The sequence below is a fragment of the Eleginops maclovinus genome, chromosome 17 (assembly GCF_036324505.1).
Source record: "Eleginops maclovinus isolate JMC-PN-2008 ecotype Puerto Natales chromosome 17, JC_Emac_rtc_rv5, whole genome shotgun sequence".
NCBI lineage: Eukaryota > Metazoa > Chordata > Actinopteri > Perciformes > Eleginopidae > Eleginops > Eleginops maclovinus.
Genome location: NC_086365.1, coordinates 10,896,171 through 10,916,227, shown reverse-complemented (window position 1 = coordinate 10,916,227; position 20,057 = coordinate 10,896,171). Strand labels below are relative to the sequence as shown.

General features: G+C 44.9%; 1 protein-coding gene across 8 annotated transcripts in view; it reads right to left on the bottom strand.

The window, feature by feature from the left end:
- Positions 1–1,380: 1,380 nt before the first annotated feature.
- sox5 (SRY-box transcription factor 5) overlaps positions 1,381–20,057 on the bottom strand; it is a 189,976-nt gene continuing 171,299 nt past the window's right edge. For 4 of the 8 annotated variants that reach the window (XM_063905995.1, XM_063905993.1, XM_063905997.1 and 1 more), the window contains 7 exons: positions 18,641–18,802; positions 13,264–13,450; positions 10,093–10,268; positions 6,881–6,983; positions 6,273–6,446; positions 5,063–5,279; positions 1,381–4,613 (listed from right to left, as the gene is read on the bottom strand). In XM_063905995.1, the coding sequence (XP_063762065.1) occupies positions 4,316–4,613; positions 5,063–5,279; positions 6,273–6,446; positions 6,881–6,983; positions 10,093–10,268; positions 13,264–13,450; positions 18,641–18,802 (1,317 nt within the window). In that variant the 3' untranslated portion in view covers positions 1,381–4,315. The remainder of the gene's footprint in view (positions 4,614–5,062; positions 5,280–6,272; positions 6,447–6,880; positions 6,984–10,092; positions 10,269–13,263; positions 13,451–18,640; positions 18,803–20,057) is intronic. The other 4 variants (XM_063905994.1, XM_063905998.1, XM_063906000.1 and 1 more) reach the window with 2 other exon arrangements.

The following is a 20,057-nucleotide window of genomic DNA, read 5'->3' as shown; positions in this document are numbered from 1 at the left end:
CGGACGCATGCGCATGCTTAGACTAACGTTTAGGTGCGTGTGATTCATAAGTTTCCCTTTGAGCTTTAAGAGATTTGCAGAACTTGTTAGAGAAAATTAAATCATATTGAGAATATGCAAAGCAAAAGACAAACAGGCGTTGAAAAGTAAAAAATGTGCCCACTGTAATAGTTTCACTCTTTTGTCCCAACTATTGTGATGGAAATAGCCAGTGGATAATTGTGGTTTAAGCTGAGCTGACTCCTACAGTACACCTTAGGGTGTGTGTGTACAGTATGTGTGTGTGTGATTTAATCTGTGAGTCTAGCCACAGTTTGCTTCCCCGAGCATCTCGTGTACTGCTGACAATAAAGGAAAAATAAATCTGAATCCCCCCACTTGCTCCTTAACTATTCACACATAAACCTTTTCTCAGGTTTTTACCTCCAGGCTAGCTTTGAAAAATTCACAACGCCCGGAGAACAACTAAGTCCTTCACTTAGCCTCCCGCAGGCTAGGAGTTGCGGATCTGTCCCCATCGTGCCTCCTTATTGCATCAAAAGGGCTTTTCTGTATGAAGCTATGGTAATTAGCAAAGCACGTAGAATCATCTCCTCTGAGTGCATTTAACTGTTTTTATGTGCAAAGCGGGGGGGTTGATTGCTGAACATATGGACACAGATGGGGACAGCATTTTAATGGGCGCACTGAGTGGGGTTTTGTGTTTTTAACCCTTGAAAGTGGAGGCATGGGCATCCGCCACATCGTTAGGCGAGCATCAATTAAAGATTTGCTTTTAAACGGGCGACAGCAGCATCCGGTGCTTTTTAAAGACGGCCAGAGAACACAATCTTCCCTCTTTTTTTTTGTGTTTCACCCAAACATTTCATCACTCACCCCCCCTCTGCTCCCCTCCCATGTCCCTTGTTGTGCTTAATTAGGTTATCAGGTTGCTAACGGGCCGTGATTCGGCTCCACGCCTCCCAGCTGGCCCTCTGATTGGAGGGGCAAGAAGGTGGACTTAGCATAATTAACACGTTGTTATGGAGATGATTGAATTGTTTGGTGACACACGGGCAGTCCCACCGCTGTGATGACTCGCATTGTGTCCAACAGAGGTTAATATGAAGGCCAAAAAATAAAACGCAGGTGGGAAATTTAGATTCATACATCCCCCTTTCAAAAGTCTTTACCATCTACTGATTTATTTATCTTTGCAGTTTATTAATATCATATGTGTGGATGCATTCACTGCCCGTTACAATTCCTGCAAGTTTTCTGCACAATAAGGCCATGGCCGTGTGTATGTTTATGTGAATATGTTGGAGCTGTTAAACCATTGTGTGAATGCATGTGTGGAAGAAAGAAGTGACCAGGACCAGCACAAGTTTTTTACCGAACACATTGCTGTCTTTATTAGAGCCTTGTCTGGCAGTAATACTGAAAAAAAAGTGAACTTAGAACAGATGGTGGTGGCAGCCCACGGCTTATTTTTTTTCTTCTTCCTGTTTTTCTTTATTTCTTTGATATTTTTCTTCATTTTTTTGTGAGAGTACTGCGACTTCTGCTTTTCTGTGGCATGGATAACATCAATAAAGAGACAGTAGGGAGAGAAAAAAAGAAATATACAACTTATATTACACTGTTATGAACAAAATATAAATCTATAACTCTATGTTATATTTACATAATTATCTTTCTTGATTTTTCAAGTTGAGATGGTAAGATATTTTTTTTTTACTTGTAATAATTCTTACTTTGTTGTGAGCTCCACTCATGACTTTGATTGTCTTAAATAATATCATCATCATCATCACCATCATCATCATCATCATCATCATCATCATTTTCATTGTCTTCGTATGGGGTCAGACCTTGCCAGCAGGGATGATTGACGTCCTAATGCCCCATCCACCCCCCCCCCCTGTTAAACTAAAAATGGATTGATCCACTGAGTCCCCTTCTCTCCAGCATTGGGTAGAACCATGGTGTGATAACAGGGGTGACTATACAGCAAAATTAAGATCCAGAGGCTCATTATGTGGCATGTAGCAACACATCTACAGCGAGAATGATTGTGGGGATCACTATGTGGCAGCACACCTGAAGAGTAGTCATGGCTCCTGTAGCATTGCGTGGAGCTCAAACAAAGCAAAGGGCTCCTGATGAGAAGTGACTTTATAGATACTGTAGATACGTGTGGTCGTCTCTCACACACACACACTCTCTCACACAGTGGAACACTCTGGTGGATCACGGTAAACACTGCTTTCCTATGATTTAAAAAAAAAAAACACCCAAAAAATATATGTACAAGATTTTAAATCTAGTATACTAGATTTCATAAAACAGAAAAAAGAACAGCATAGGATTCGTTTGGTTGTCATGATAATCTCTTCATTTGAAATGTGTGTGTGCGTGTGAGTGATTGTGTTTGTGCATGTGTGTGTGTGTGAGTGAATCCAAGCCAGAGAGGTTCCACTGTGTCTCGGTGAGGCGACCAACACTAGTAAACGGGGACGGGACTCTTTGTTCACAGAAAACAGTTTCCAAAAGTGATATAACTGATTTCCCAAAAATATTCAAATAAAAGGCAAAAAAAGAGAGGAAACTTCACATTATACATTATAATAACCATTACAAATAAAATTATAATAACAATAAAAAATCATGTTCTTCTTTTTCTCAAAGTCTGAGTGCTTTTTAGAAATGGGTTTGGACTTGAACAGGTTATGTCTTCAGCTCGGAGGGGGGCCGGGGGCAACTCCGCCCGCCCCCCCGTCCGCGGGATTAATACAAAATGAAGGGAACAAAAGAATGCAAAACAAAGCAAGGTAAAAATGACAACTTTTGTTTAGATCTAAATACCTACCAGCTAAATAGAATAATGTTTCATTGACTGTCATAGTTTCATATGGTCATAAAGAGGAGAAAAATAAATTATACTGTACATAACTTACTAAACTTAGGAAACGCTGACCATCCTTATAATTATTGTTAATAATATTATTAGACTAGAGGCAGTTTGAAGAGAAAAAAATAAAATACAGTATTCAAATACAAACAGAAACACTGACTGGCTGCTTCAGCTCCGCCCACTGGGGGCAGCAGGACGATGTTGATTGGAGGGAGCAGGAAAACACTGAGGGGTAGAACAACAGGTGTGTGTGTGTGTGTGTGTGTGTGTGTGTGGTACAGTAAATAACAGCAGCAGTGTAAGCCTGTCTTTCTGTATCTGAGACCTTTCAAGCCTTTTTCTCTCACTGAAAATTTGATTTTACACAAATGTGCAAATGGCCAATAAATGAGTACACATATCACACACCGACACACACTCGAGATAAGTTGTCCTGATTTTTAGCCCCGGACGATCAAGATAGAGGGACGGAGCGAGAAGAAACTGGTGGATTGTCTCACAACACAGTGCTTTTGTTTCTGCTCCTAAACTCCCCTTCTCCCCCCGGAAAATCTCTTAAAGTGGGACAGTCCACGGTGCACTAGTCAGTCCTGGCTGGACAGTCCCATCGGATTCCCAAATTGCGGGGGGAGAGGGAAAAAACACAGAGAAAAAAGGGGGTGAACTGCTGACAGCACACTGCGAGGTCGAAGAAAAGATATGTTCTCGTTAAAAATAAACATGTCTGATGTCTTTCAGGTGCTTTACAACAAAGGGGGGAAAAAAGAAATGTCTCTTTTTTCCTATTATTATTCAAACTTGTAGCACAAAAACAACAAATCACATTCACAAGCCACTTATTGGCACCGTGTACCTGAGTGAGAATATTATAGAACCAAAGAACAAAAAAAGCTGTTTCTTTTTAAAAGTGTCTCTTGATAATAAACAGGTCCGCCATCTTAAAGTGTCATCTGTTAGCCTTTGACAGGTCCACTGATCCGTCTTTCATTTGAAAATGTCTCCTTTATTTCTACAAACGGGTCTAAAAGGTTGCTTTTTGAGTGTGACTGATATTTCCTCACTCTTGGTATTACACTCAGAACCTTGCAGTAGTACTTATTCCTCAGCAAGCGTCGGAGGCTGGCTCGGTCGTCAGACTCCAGTTAGTGTAACAGTCAGTGTGAGTGACAGGTCCTGTGCTTCAGTTGATTGATCAGATGCTGGTATCAGGACTCCAGTGGGGTGGGGTCTGGCTCTGGCTCTGGCTCTGTTAAAGAGTCCATGTTAGTCAGGAAGGGTAGAGGGGGGCGGGTGTTGTGAGATTGAGGGACTTGAGGTGATTGGCAAAAAGAGAGAGTTTTCTTCCTGATTGGTGGGTTTGGGATTGTGTAGGGATAACCAGCTGTGATTGGCTTATAAATAGGTGGCTGTCCCGCCATCCTATTGGGTGATATGGTTCTCATTATCGCTGGTGTAGTCTGCCTCTTCGTCCTCGTATTCGAAGTCGTCGTACCCATCACCGTTGCTGTCGTCCAGCCGCAGCTCCTCCTGCTTGATTCTTGGCTCGTCCCCCTTCAGACCGGCCAGGTGGGGGTTCTGGTGGTGGGTGGCGTTTGGCTCGGGGCTGCTGGACATGCTTGAGTGCTCTGAGGGCATCTGAGGGGAGGGCATTCCTGCCATGGAGAGGGCGCCTGGGTAAACCACGCCTCCGGAGGACAAGGGCATCTGGCCTTGCTGCCTGTAAGACACAGCAGAGGAATGTTAACACAAGACAGGCATACAAGCGTCTGAGCTGCGGTGACGGTTTCAAACCACTAACAGCTAATCTGAATTATTAGTTCGGCTGATTTATTAAGAAAATAAAATACACACATCAACTAAATCATAAGGAGATGACTTTTTAGAAACAGAGAATGAGAACACTTGAGTATCCCGACAGGGTGGAGTTATTTTAAACCGTGTGGTTTGTCTTGCTTCACTGAACATTCATATCAAAAATATATCAAACATGAATGTTTAAAGAGTGCTAATCAAATTGGATCTGGTTTGATTGTGAAACTGTTGTCAGTAGGCTTTATACATGTAAAAAAATCTAATTTATTGGAAAAAAGCAGAAACGCAAATCTGCTAATAAACTCTAAGTATTAAAGTATACTAAAGCATAAAAGCTACTGCACTTATCCCTACCCCACACTGAAGTATTGTCTCATTTCCTGCCTGCGGGACCTCATGATGGCCTTGTACTCGCCGATGCGCAGCTTCTTGCCGTCCACCAGGCAGGTGCGTTTGGGTCTGGGCTTATACTTGTAGTCGGGGTATTTCTCCAGATGCTGCTTGCTGAGGCGAGCCTGCTCCTCGTAGTACGGCTGCTTCTCCAGGTTAGTCATGGCTTTCCAGCGTGAGCCTTAACAACAAAGACAATGTTTAGTATCTGTGCTGTACAGAAACATCACAAAAACAAATTGGCATCTGAAGCAGTAAACATAGAAATACATCTTTAAAGGTGGTGGTGGTGGTGGTGGTGGTGGGGGGGGGGGGGGGTTGTGATGGTTTTTGAAGTAGTGATTTAAATTGAGTATACTTTAAAATCACTCTGTGTGTTAGGAACAAATGTCTGCGTGGCGGCATGCGAGTCCCTACATCACATGTGCAAACTGACACACACACACAGATAATGGTGGCAAAAAGAGGAAGTGGTTAAAAAAAAGGTTAATGAGGAGAGCGCTGAGGACAACAGGTACTTATCTAAACTAATGAGGACTTCACTTAACCTGCTGTCATCTCTCTGTGCTCACTTTCTGCGCAGAGATTTGTAGTATCAGTTCCCTGCGTGTGTGTGTGTGTGTGTGTGTGTGTGTGTGTCTGTGGGTGTAATCTTGAGCTAGTCTTCCCCTGTGTGCTTCATATCTGGTCTGAATTTGCACTTGACTACTGTATGTTTAATGGGTAAAAGCTGTCAGCACTTGGCTGTTCCCGCGCTCTGTCTTTCCCTCTCTGTTCTGCGATCTGTTAGCAATCGGGAGGGAGAAAAGGAGAGGGCTTATTAAAACCAGATTTCTCTGTGTTATAAAACGCTTAGGAGCTCTTTAAAATGTCAGGGCCGATCCCGGAGGTCTGGGGGAAATGTCAGGCGGCCTCGCGCTGCTTGTTTAATGCATAATGAATTATATCATCATTTGTCGGAGCCGCGCTCTCCCCAGCCGTTCATTAACAGCCGCTCACACAAGGCCCCGCGTAATGAAATCACTGTGTGTCTGAGAAGGAGAAGCCGCGGTACATGCGTCTTCCTTCCTCTTGGGCTGCGCACTGTGTAGTGGGGGGTTAGCTGACCGGGGCAAAGGCTGCTGTCACTCAAAGGAGATGCATGTATGTGTGTGTGTGAGAGTGTGTGTCTTACCAAGGATCTTGCTGATGTTGGAGTTGTGCATGTCGGGGAAGGCCTGGAGGATCTTTCTCCTCTCGTCTTTGGCCCACACCATGAAGGCGTTCATCGGCCGCTTGATGTGAGGCTCGGCAGTGCCGCGACCCCGAGCCTCCCGGAATATTCTGGAGTCTGACACACTGGGGGAGCCTGAGTGGGAGGAGATGGGAGGAGAAACATGAGAGAGGAACAAATACAGTAAAGACCGAATATGACCCAAAAATATGTATTCTTCACATTTGGATGTTTTTATTTCTCTCAATACACTGAATGTTTTTTCAATATCATTTTGGTTGGCTTCTTAAGGCTAAAAATATATATATAACTAAATTAATGATTGACAAATAACACAAAGCTGAAATGGTGTATATTTATAATTATAAATTATGAAAGGTCTTATTAAAAAGTTGAAGTTTCAGTATATTATTATATAACCTTATAACAGTAATTTACATAAAAAAAGAAGAATCACATTTTCCAATTCATCTTTAATTTGAAAATGATGAATCAGTTTTGTCACCTACGTGTGTGTGTGTGTGTGTGTGTGTGTGTGTGTGTGTGTGTGTGTGTGTGTGTGCGCATACCGTCAGAGTCTCCGCTCATGGTGAAGTCCAGCATGGCGTGGCTGAACTTGTCCTCCGCCTGCTGCTTCAGCTGTTGACTCAGACTCTCCAGGGCGGCCTTTTCCTAAACAACACAAACAGTTCACAGTTGCAGTCGGTCAGAGAGTGATTCAACGAGTGCGAAAATATGAATGAGCGAAATGACCGACCTGCAGTGAAGCAGAACAAATGTTGTCTTTATAATACCTACACAAAACACAATAGATCAGTGATACTATTTATTTTGTAGTTGTACATATAAAGAGGAGATCAGGAGCCCGTTGGCCTGGAGCACATCTGTCCAGAGCCAATCAGGTTTAAATATGTTTGAAATCCTTCGGTAAAGTAACAAATCCAAGGAGGAATCTCAGACACTTACCTTTTGATCTGATATAATTCGGTTAATGATAATTCTTTTTTATGAGTGGATTCAAAGCGAGGAACCAGAGGAATAGCAGCAGCGGTTTGAGCAGACAGACAGTGTTTCATGTTCATGGCTGAATGTTGATGTCAACAGCAAAGTGTTAGAGTGCTGTACGCCTTCATGCTCGAACTCACATCTGTGTATGTTTGCATGTGCAAGAATGTTGATTACATTCAGGCCTATTTGGATGTTTACTGTTGTGTGTGTGTGTGTGTGTGTGTGTGTGTAGCGGCTCCTGGCAGCCACCTGCGAGAGTGGAGTGCAGCGGCTTGCCTCCCTCTCGCAGAGGCCCCCGAGGGTCGACGCATTAGAGGGAGAGAGAACGGGAGAGTGCAGCGCGGACGAGAGCGAGGCCACGCCGCACGGCCCCCTGGGTATTTATTACAACCAATAAAAGCCTGATTTACTGAGCATTTACATGCTTAATGCAAGCAGCCGGCACACTCTCCGCTAGAACCTGACTGTCGATGAACACACACACACTCTCTCTCTCTCTCACACACACACACACACACACCGCAGTGCTCCAGCGCCAGCGTTTTACAGTTTAATTACACGATTAGGAGCAGTACCCAAAACACTGTCGTCTTCTAAAACAACCTTCCCAAAAGTGTCCCTCTCCATTTATCTGTGACCCTGGCGAGCTGGCTGGCTGCATGGGAGGAGGGCAGAGCGATAATGAAATGCATTTCCTCTGTTTTTAGTCCAGCCGAGTTTAATTGTTAGAGATAATTTCCCCCCAGATTGGAATAAATACAGCTAAAATGACACGGAGGAGAGATGCGAGGCTGCGGCACGCTGTAGAAATGTTCTTTGTTGGTCTATTTGCAAGTCATTAAAAAGTATTTTATTTCGCATTTATTATGTTTTCATAAAAGAGCAATTGTCTAGCAGATTTTGCATGTATATAATTAACAATTTTTCTTTCCTCTCCACAAACCCTCTTTCAAACCTTATTCAGGAAACGAGTATGTGCCTCACACTTTCCGACTTTAAGCTTGAATGTGCCGTTACAAAGGGCTTTCTGCTGTGTGTGTGCGAGACAGACAAGATGAACAGGAGACAGAGTGGATGACAGCCTAGTCTGACATTAAGCCCCAGTACAGTACATGAGGAAAGTGGATTGAATGGCTGACACTGGAGCCAAGACACAAAGTAGCGACAAAACTAATCCTCTGAGTGTGTCAGAGATGACACTGTTGTAATGCTGAGAGCTCGCTGGCTTCACACTCACGCAGCACAAAGCCACGGGCCGACGTGCAGCGCGTGGCTTTCGGAAGCTGAGAGAAAGAGTCGGGTTTTCTCCCAAAAAAACTCATCTTAAACATAACTGAATTCCACATTAAAATATACTTTAACTTATAAGGTGTATTTAAGCACGATGAACCATCTGGTATTCTGAGTTTGAATAAATCCTGAAATCGACTGACAAAAGTCATCATAGTCTTCACAATACATAGAATAGTGCATTTTTTGCACCTACTTCACTGGATTGATAACATACTCTAATATAACAAGATGTAACGACCATTCCGTAATAAACCTGTGTCTACTATGTAATTGTACAACAGCTTAAGACCTCCATCTAATGCCATAGATGTTTGGATCACGCTGCAAAATATGCTCCTGAATATCAGCAGCATTTCCTGATGTTCCCTCTGTTCCCAGTAGAGTTGCACTGGTCTAAATCTAATTGGCTATTAGACTGACTGGTTTATGCTGTATCTACAGTACACTGATAGTTACCCTCTTTCTCAATGTGAATAAAAACATCAGTAGAATAAATAAATCAGTGTGGGTCTGTCTGAAACGCATCAGAGGACAGAGTAAAAAAAAAGGAAGAAAGAGGCAGATAGAGCTGTTGAATGTCAACGGTGCAGATGCTCCAAGCACACTGTTGCTCTGTAAGTGTGTGTGTGTGTGTGTGTGTGTGTGTGTTCATGTGCATGCGCGTGCACTAGCTGACTCCCAATGTGTTTAACAAATAACCGCAATTTAGCCACGCTGCCGAGGAGCCGGCGCCGTCACTTCACATTACCGTCTCCCCAACGCTCTGCTCTGCCACACACATCGAGGCACACACACACACACACTCACGCAAGTGGCCCCGCAGTGCGCCTTACAGACACACTCATTACCTCTGAGACGCCTCTGGTTTTACCTTATCTGGCCCTGTTTAGCTTCAACACATTTCAGCGAGCGCATTGAGCACCGATTTACCTCCTACATGGTGCAGGAGGGATGGCATATGGCAAGACAAATTATTACACCCTGACAATGAGACGGCGCAGCTTGGGAGGGCTTCTTTTGTTTTTTGTATTTTTGGGAGAATTTACTAATTTAAACCTTTGGAACCAGCTGTATTATTTTTCTCTTGACATAAACCATGCAGCTTTTTGATGCAATTGATGAGTGGGAGTTATTTGTCAAATAAAACATTTTTTTTTTTTACAGATGCAGACATTATTGTATTACATCGATAAAGACTGTATTATAGTTTGTATTTTAATCAAAGTGTAGGCCAAATATAAATGATAAAAACAATAAATAGTATCACATAGTGACAGTTGACCTTTTAAACATCTTTTGTTATTATTTAGATTGAATTCATACAACCATTACACAGAAATATCAAAATGAAATGTTCGTTTGTGGCTAAGAAGCGCTGCTAAATGATGCAGGTTTATCGTTCTGGTCCACTATCAAACGTTGTCCCATTTCTAAGGGGACAGTACATTCTGGGGTGCAGATGTGATGCAAAGCTGTTTACCTTATCTGAGCGTCCGTTGTTGAGGCTGAGGTTGCTGACGGCGGCAACCTTGGCGTCCAACACCTGCTGCTCCCTCTTCAGCTGCTCCTTCATCTGCCGGGCCTCGGCGAAGGCCTTGCTCACCGCCTCGTGGTCGTTCAGGTAGGCGGTCGTGGACAGCGACGACAACAAGTCTGCTGAGACACGTTCAGGGACACGGAGAGATGGGGACAGGCGATTAATTTGGTTTTGTGTATTCATTAGTAGGTGTAAAAGAGTAATTTGAGTTGAGTGGCTCTGTATCTCCACTGTACATGTACTTCCATTTAATAAGAGCATACCACATAGGGGTGTGTGTGTGTGTGTGTGTTCATATTTCGGAGGAAGGCAGGAGGCTTTCATCCAGAATAAATCTTCCCGTGAACCATGAGGTAAAGACATTAACATACACTAGAGTTTTCCGGGGCATCTGTGTGTGTGTGTGTATGGGTGTGTGTGTTTCTCCTTTTCCTGCTCACTGAGACTCACACACTCGCATTGACCACTTGACTGTGGAGTTGGGCATGTGAGTCACAGTGTGCCCTTAGCCTCACTGCATGCTGCCCACGGCTTCCTCTACCTGCTGGCGGCGGTAAGCGCGCACACAGACACCACGTCTACAAACATGAGCACTCCCTCACAACTTCCACCCTTTTCTCCTCTACATCCAATTAAAACACCCATCTTTCAACACACACACACACACACACACACACACACACACACACACACACACACACACACACACACACACACACACACACACACACGCATCTCTTTTGATGTGAACCCTCACAGTCCCACTTTGAAGAGAGGTGGCCACATGACTCTTATTACGGCTACAAAGTCCTGCTAATTTCCCCAGTTGAGAACATCTGCCCTGCCACATAACAAAGATCAAATCTCCCCGCTCCTCCTCGTCGCCTATTATTCGTATTATTTCCGCAGATTAGTCGCCGATGAGGCATCTGCTCTGAATGTGTTTGTGAGGTTGTGTGTATCGCCTCTCTCTCTCATGCGGGTTAGCTCCTAACAAAGAGCCGCGGCTGGCTTATGGGGCCTTTATCAGCGCTAATCCGCACCGCTAATGCCATCTCAGGCCAGATTACCAGCTTCAGATTGGTAATGACAGAACAGTGAACTCTTTCAGAAGTCACAACCGGAAAATCTGGATGTGAGCGGGGCCAAAAAAAATGCAGGGTGAGGGGAGAGGACAGAAGAGAGGGCGATGGAATCGGGTGGCAGTCCATTTTAATCTGGAGTCAAACTAGAGGGAAGGGGGGGGGGGGGGGGTTGGTCGGATGGATATTCTCGCGCTCATGGATGTGTGTGTGAGTCTCGCTTAAACTGACAGCGATGCCAACCATCCAGACAAGTGAATGTGACCCAGATAGCAGAGGAGGGGGGTGTCTCTCTCTCTCTCTCTCTCTCTCTCTGTTTCTCTTTCTCTCAATCCACACACACACACACACACACACACACACACACACACACACACACACACACACACACATTTTGTCTCTCTCTGAGCGCCAAATCTCTACAGACAGGCGCAATACCTTTTTGACCACATAAACACTCCGGCAGGGGGTTCAGGGGGAGCTTCAGCCTTGTGACGGGGACGAAGACAAATGTGTGATGGCGGTGGAAGTTACAGGCGCTGACAGCCCTTCAGTTTGCTTAGAGAGGGGTAGATGGACGGATGGATGGAGTAAGGGGGGAGAGGGAAACACGCCTTTGGGTTGGTAGGTGTCAGAGAAGTGAGAGAGGTGAGATGAGCAGGAATAAGCAGATGACTGGAATTCCCTCGCATAGAGTGGAAAATAAATGTGTTTATGCATTTAGAATTCTGCCACTGCAAATTATAGAAAACATTTCATTTCTAAGGGCCACCTTTTTTTTCTTTTAACATTTTCGAATGGCATCAAAAACAAACGTTCCTGTTGTATTTATTTTCTGTTCATTTTCACTCCATCCCCCGCTTGCGTGTGTGTTTGTTTGTTCTTGTCTGAATTTAAATAACCTTAACACACACACACACACTCTCTCTCTCTCTCCCCACATCAAAACGACCGCTTCTAGACTCTTTTCCAATTTGTCTGGCCCTTCTCTCCCCTCTGAACTTGTAACAGGAATCCTAATGCGACTACACTCAACAACACACAGGCTGCTCACCGGCTGAACTCAGTGGCAACAGATGGGACCACAAGCTACGACCAAACCGGGATCTGCGACGCAAAACACACTGGTCTACATGCTCAAATATATCAGCGGGGATCACACACAAACTTTAAACACTGTAATCCATTTTTCTGAACAAAAAACATCTGGGACCGCAAATCCACTAATCTGATATTAAATCCGCCGATTTGTTGAAAAACAGTGAGATTAGCCAAGAAGTCAGAGAAAAAGGACTAACTGCCTATTGCAGAGGAGGTGTGTGTGTGTGTGTGTGTGTGTGTGTGTGTGTGTGCTGTCATTGTGTCATTAATGCTGGGTGTTTGCTGTCCTGGCTCATGTAAGAGGCTTGTCTAATCTCATTGGTGATACCTCCTGTCTGTCATGCGTTCCTCTCTTTATTATTCCCCCGCTTCATCGCTCGGGAAAAAAAGTGCTAATCCCCATCTCTCTCTCGCTCTCTCTCCCTCTCTCTCTCTCCTTCCCCTCACTGCTGTGTCTCTGTCTCTTTCAGTCACTAATAAACACATAACAATGAAGCAGCCCTGAGGCAAATAGCGACACGGGAAAAAAAACACAAACACACTAATTATAGCCTGTTACATATGTTTAATATTTGAACTATCAGTGTTGCGTGAAAAATGGATTAAGAGTACAAATAGTGATTCATTTATGTCATATTTCATGAACGTGTGCATATGGCCGGGTATGATTATGGTACTGGCAGAAGCAACAATGGCAGCCCTGAGAGGGAGATGCTATTCTTGTCGTCATGTTTGAACATGTGTAAGTTTTTTCTCATCATATTTGTCTTATTTTTGTTCAGGGTGAGCATTTATATTACAGCAATGCTGCATCTACCAAATGAATAGCTGAATAGAGGTCAAAACTACAAAAAGACCAACCATTTAGAAATATGCTTTAACTTTTGTGTGTGTGTGTGAGTGTGTGTGATGGAGACTTTAGTCCACTTACCTATGGAGCTGACCCTGGTGGGTGGGCCTCCGATGCTGGAGGGGGCGATGCTGTGCTTCATGGCAGGGCCCAGCTTGGCAGCAGCAGCAGCAGCGACCTGTGGGGAAGTTGGGGGGGAGTTGGGTGACTTGCTCTCGGATGCCTTAGGCTTGGCCGACAGGTTCAGTGGCTGTGCACCCTCACTGTCCTGCAAAAACCAAAACAGCACAGTTTCGCCTGCTGTGACCACCGTAGGAATTTGGAAGCAGGAGGCGGGTCACCTCACCGAGACAACTCGCAAATGAGGCTTTAGCACATACTAATGTAACAGCAGCCCATGCACAGGGATGGGACAGATCACAAGGTGCATGCCACTGCCTGTATCCAAACAGCTCGTCATAAGCAAACAACAATAACCACTGACATTTACATGCAGTAAACTCACTCGTACCACAGTGACGTTGAGATGATTCATGCACATGCATGTGCACGCTCCACATGCACGCTCAATAAACATGCAATATAATTTGGCTCCTTGACATGCTTCAAACAAGGCCAGTGGTCAGAGCAACGATCACACACCATGTGCTTTCTCTCTAAACTCCAGTCTGCACCTCTCCCTCATACAGAGGAGCACCTCCCTGAGTCTGGCGTACAGCAGTGAGTCTGAAGACACGGTGACTCCTCCACATGGAACGCCAACAGAACAGAGGACTGTCTGCCACTTCAATGTGCACTTGCTCCGGTAGAAGCAGGGGGGTATGTCTGTGAACATGGCAGTGTGTGAAGGGAACAGCCAAGCAGCTCTTTCTGCTTCAAAGACACACACACGCACATTCCCAGGAGCCAATCAATAACTTTTAGAGTAGCAGTTTTTTGAGGTCCATGCTGTTGATGCCAACAATAGTCATATATATATCACTAAGTTGAAGCCAAAGAGGACTACAACTACATCAAAAATCAAAGCATGTCCGCACACAGCAGTAACCCCCTAAATGAATCGGCATGTGGGCCACCGCGCCACGCCGAGGGCTGTTATCTCGTTAATTGTCATGGCAACACTACCCCTGCTGATGATCTAATCCAATCATGGGGAGTTTCGGAGGGTCACATGACAGGAAGGAAGGAATTAGATCGCCCTGGGGCCAGATGTATACAGACCACTTTGTGTAATTAAAACTCCTCAATTAAAAGGCAGAGACAACACGGGGCCGGGGACAGCTCAATGGGCCCGCCAGTGAAGATACACAATGGTGTTTAGGTCTATTTAGAAAAACAGTTTGTATTCTTTTGTTTTATTACAACAATATATGATTTATTCCTGGGTTTTGATTTCACAAAAACTAAGTGCTAAGCATTACAGGTGTGCCCTATTGTAGCTCCATTTAAACCATAGAATATTCTCTGTTCATTAGTCTAATTGCTGCTTAGGCGGAGAAGAATCACACATACAGTGGGATCCAAAAAGGGAGCTATTACTGTATGTGTGTGTATGTGTGTGTGTGGTATACCCTCTCATTAAGGCTGACTTTCCCTGATTCCCACTCCTTGAGTCGTACTAAGCCTTATGAGCCCCTCACAACTCAATTAAGCCCTTCCAATTAAGCCCCTACATGTGTACGTGCCTATGCGGTGTGCGATCACCACTTTGTGTGTGTGTGCGATGAGGCCTAACCGGATTGTCCTTCATTAGGGGGGTCTTTCTAAATAGACGGAAGACCCCCAAAGATGCCTTGAGTGAGACAATGGGCCGGAGAAGAAGAGGAGAGAAAGGAGGAGAGAGAAACTGAGCGGGATCTTCTCAATCCTGACCCATATTATGGTGGGCTTTGGCTGGGAACACGTTTGAATATTTATTACAAATAGATAATGCCTCTGCCTCTTGTACAGTGGGTGGGGGGAGTTTCCTCTCCGCGCCAAGCCAAATCCTACGGTGGGAAGGTGGCCAACCTGCATTATGCCAGTGTGGAGGAATTAGTTTAGACAGTGGAGCTGAGAGGCTTGGACCGACTTGTTTATGAGTGTGTGTCACTGCGAGACATTGTTCAAAAAGCTCTAAATCTCATGGCAACGCGCGTGTGTGTCTGTGTGTGTGTGTGCACGCGCGTGTGTGTGTGCGCGTGTGAGGCCTCTAAAGCCTCTGAAAGCCCTGGAATCTTGAATTAATACAATTGCTTTTGTGTCTCTCTTGGCTGATGAAACAGTCTCCAGCTTTGAGACCGAAAACATGCAGAGTGACAACGAGAGCCAGAGGGACAGGGAGGAAGCAGGAGAGGAGGAGGAGGTGGTGTGTGTGTGTGTGTGTGTGTGTGTGTGTGTGTGTGTGTGTGTGTGTGTGTGTGTGTGTGTGTGTGTGTGTGTGTGTGTGTGTGTGTGTGTGTGTGTGTGTGTGTGTGTGTGTGTGTGTGTGTGTGTGTGTGTGTGTGTGTGTGTGTGTGTGTGTGTGTGTGTGTGTGTGTGTGTGTGTGTGTGTGTGTGTGTGTTTCACTTCTGTGAATGCCGACATGTGTAAGCGACATCAGGGCTCTGCATCTTATCACTGGGGCTGATGGTTCAATTAACAGGACAAGTGTGTGTGTGTCTCTGCAATTTATCATGGGCAGGCTCCTGTGTGTGTTTAGGTGTGTGTGCGACAACAACTGTGTCAAGACCCTAACATGTTCCTCCTTCCTTTCATCTCTCCGTCTCCCCTCCTCTGTTTCCTCCTCTCTTCTTCCCTTCCAGCTGTAAGTGAGTGTTTGGATATTAATTATATTGTCATATCTGATTCTCTCAGACAGCAAACGTCAGAGAAGAGGCAGATTTGACACCGTTCCTCACACTAGGTGGCACCGATTCAAACACTTACTCCTCAAGTACGTGAATGCACTTCACATTTTCTACTAATTTGGAGAAAACAGACGTGTTGACGTGACTTTACCTTGAGAGTCTAGACTGATTGTTTTATTTTCCCTCACTGGAGTAGGCTTGTTGGCACTTGTTCATCCTCCCATCCATGAGATGGAAGTTACTTTAATAGCAGTAGCATGGAAACCTTCTCTGCAGCAAATAAAAGTCATACTTTAACTGTTTATTATTATTCGCAAAGACACTAAATATGGACTCCCTTTGGAGAGTGGCTCCTTAAGGACTGCTTTTTGTAATGCTTTATTGTCCTCTGCATTTACACATGTACTTTAAAGTGTATAATAGTTTGTATCTGTAGCAATAAGATGTACATTATTTTGTTGATATGGGGTAGAAAAAAAAGGTAAAATAAAAAGCACATCATGTACACAGAACCTAAGTAAATGTGACTTCTGGACACTGCGTGTGTGTGACTGCATGTCAGCGAATGGTCTACATATGGTGCGCAATTTGAATCGCACTATTGTATGGATCTGTATGCATGCCTGCCTGCCTACATCTAAAGGTCCACTCTTGCGTATAAGAAAGCTGCTGAATGTATTCTGCAGTGATTTGTGCATAGCTATGTGTGTGTGTGTGTGTGTGTGTGTCTACGAAGGGACTTTTTGGCATGGCGTCTTCTCCAACACCTGTGTATGTGTGTGTGCGTTAGCGCACGGGTGTGTGTGTCCGTGTCTCACCCGAGGGTAAAGCACTTAAGCGCTGTGCGCCTGAGTCCAAACAGCTGTGAGCAGAGGCAGGCAGCGCGTGTCTAAATGACTAGAGACCTGAGAGAGAGCCCACAGGGGGAGCACACCTCTGAAATATACATGTCACTCACACAGCGAGGGAGAGAGAGTGTTGGGAGTGCTGCAGTGGTCAGTCTGGATTGAAGAAATTAAAAAAGTAAGACCGAGATTGAAAGAAAGAAAGAAATCTATCTATGAAATGCTACAAAACTCTAGTCTGAAGTTTCCTCCCAAACACCAAAGCAGCGCTGCATTCAATCGGCGGTTTGGCTCCATGGGGCCTGTCGGGGGGCCGTGTGGGTCCACGCCTCCCCACTTCCCCCCCACCACAGGCCGCAGCACTTGCCCGTCAACCCAACTCCATATATATGGTAATAAGAGGAGTCTGTTGGTTGGGCGGAATAGTGTGTGTTTGTGTGTGTGTGGGTGTGATGGAGTTGAAGGGAGGGGATGAAGGACAAGGAAGCAGGGGTGCAAGCCCTGGGGTCAAACGCATGCTTTAGTCTGGGCCATGGGCTAGTCCTGACCGTATGAGTGTGGGCGTGTGTGTGTGGACACGGGGGTTAGAGTAGGTCAATAACAAGGGGCAAAACAAAGATTGATGGAGAAGGATGGAGAAGCTAAAGGAAATAAGGAAAGGAGAATTAGGGAGAAGGGAGGAAATAAATGGAGAGGAGAGGAGGAGAAAGTAGGAAAATATGGGAAATTTAGTTTCAAATGAAATTGTCGAGGTCTGATTTTTGATTTTGGGAGTGTTGTCCTTTTCTTACACACAGAATTCCTATCCCATGTGTGGGTGTCTGTGTTTGTTGATTTGGGAATGACCAACACTTGTGGGGGGTCTGAGGGTGGACAGATGATGGCAGGGGCATGTTGATTCTGTATGTGTGTGTGTGTTTATGTGTGTGTAGGGGTCAGGGCCACAACGGCTGACCAGATATTCATAGAATTCCACTTGGCTGGACACGAGGCTTCTCCTCAGCCATGTTGTGCGGCGAGCCGAGAAAACGGCACAAACAGCAATACATCCTGAAATCCAGCGTGGCCACACCACCCGCAGATGGGGTTTGGTGATGAAGTTGAGCTGGTTGATTTGCAGAGGTCACAGTGAGTTTTGTCAGAGACAAGTTGTACCAAGGCGTGCATTAGTATGAGGAACTGACCGTTGCTCTAGACACTTGTTTGATTGGAAAAAATAGGATACGATTCGGGATGCAGCCTGGGACAAGCTTGGACAAACATTTCAAACTCATGCACATTCACTCTCTCTCTCTGTCCTAACACTAGAAAGACCAATGTGTACACAGTTTGACTGCTAAAGTCATTTATGTCTATATGAGTCCAAAACTATATTAAAATGTTAAAGGAATTGCCGGCACAGTTAGAATGTTTTAATTGGCTTTATAAAGAAATCACATTTTTTTAAAGAATTTTTAAGAAATGAGTGCCTCTTTATGTTTAAATAAAAAGAATATGACCGGTCAAATCTGTGACAAAAATGATGCGCTGTTTGATGGCTAATTTAAATAAAATAAAAATGAGACACCCAAGCTTGTGAGTCAGGTGTTCCACTGGCATTTCTAGTATTACACACACACACACACACACACACACACACACACACACACACACACACACACACACACACACACACACACACACACACACACACACACACACACACACACACACACACACACACACACACACACACACACACACACACACACACGTCCCCACAGAGGTCTTCTTTTATTTCTTACCTTTTTGTTTGGTAGCGGGGAGCTACGGCCCTTGTCGCTCTGTGAGTGTGGGTTGGTGGGGGGGGAGTGGGTGCCCATACTGCCTTGGGGTGGCAGGCTGCCTCCGTGCTGCTTGGCCCCCGGGGAAACCTGCATGGCTGCCAGCTGAGCTGCATACAACTGCTGCAAGGACAGACAGACAGGTAGAGAGACAGACAGGAGTCATAGTGGGGGGGGGGGGGGGGTGGAAAGAAAAGAAGAGGGGTAAAAGAGAGGGGAGGAGGGAAGAAAAAAGGAGAAGAAAGGGACAACATGAATAAATGAATACTCGAGAGCACACAAACAAAAAAGAAGACGGCGGCTAAAAAGCTCTGGAAGAGGAGGCCATTAGTGGCCCGGCCTGTTGTGTGACAGAGAGATAGAGAGGGACATCTCCACTGTCAACCCCCTCCCTCACCCCATGGGAGAAGCGCTAACAGCCTCTCTGACAGGCCCAGAGACGGCCATGTCCCCTCCAGGTGCATCGTGGGAGAAAGGGAAAACATTCCGGCTATCGAGGTCACGCCGGAGAGCCCGGCTCTCACTCAAGGTGAAAAAAAGTGATGATGGAGAGGGCAAAGAGAGATAGAGGGACATTTGTGAAGCTTTATGCCAGATGGGACATGCCGAGTGTCTGGAGCCCCTGCGATGTTTTTAGCGTGCTGACAATAAGATGCAAAAACACACAAAAACTCTATAAAGTAGTCCAATATGAAGATGAATTGATTCAATAACTGCTGTGCGGAACAAAAAAAAAGACAGTTTTCCCCTATTCTTATTTATGTATTTAATTTAATTTCCAATTAAATAAAGGCATTATGGTTTGAGCTGCTATGGTGTGAACATGCTGGGGAATATTTATGCAATAGCATTGTATAACACAAAACAGTCTTTGGCCAGTATTTCCACAACAGACACACACACACACACACACACACACACACACACACACACACACACACACACACACACACACACACACACACACACACACACACACACACACACACACACACTCACACACACACACACACACCATAATATTCACAATTTGGAAGGAGCTTCAATGTCCATAAACACTTCTCTCTGTCTTCCGTCTCAAAAATCCTCCTGCAATTACTTTCATTTGGGCTAATACAAATCTGTAAGACGCTGTTTTGTTTTCTCCGAATTGTTATTCTCTCCTCTGAAGAGCAGCAGAACGGTTGTTTAGCGAGAAGTAACTGATGTGTTGTTTTTTTTGAATAGTTATAATTGTTATCATTTATTTCTGGTGGAAGATTTTTCTGGAAAAGGACCATCCTTTTTTGTTTTTTTTAGTTTAACTTCCGTCCTTCTGTTGGTGCTTGGCTGCCGGCCACCGGCGTCAAACAAAGGCTGGTTTATGCAAATGGACAGG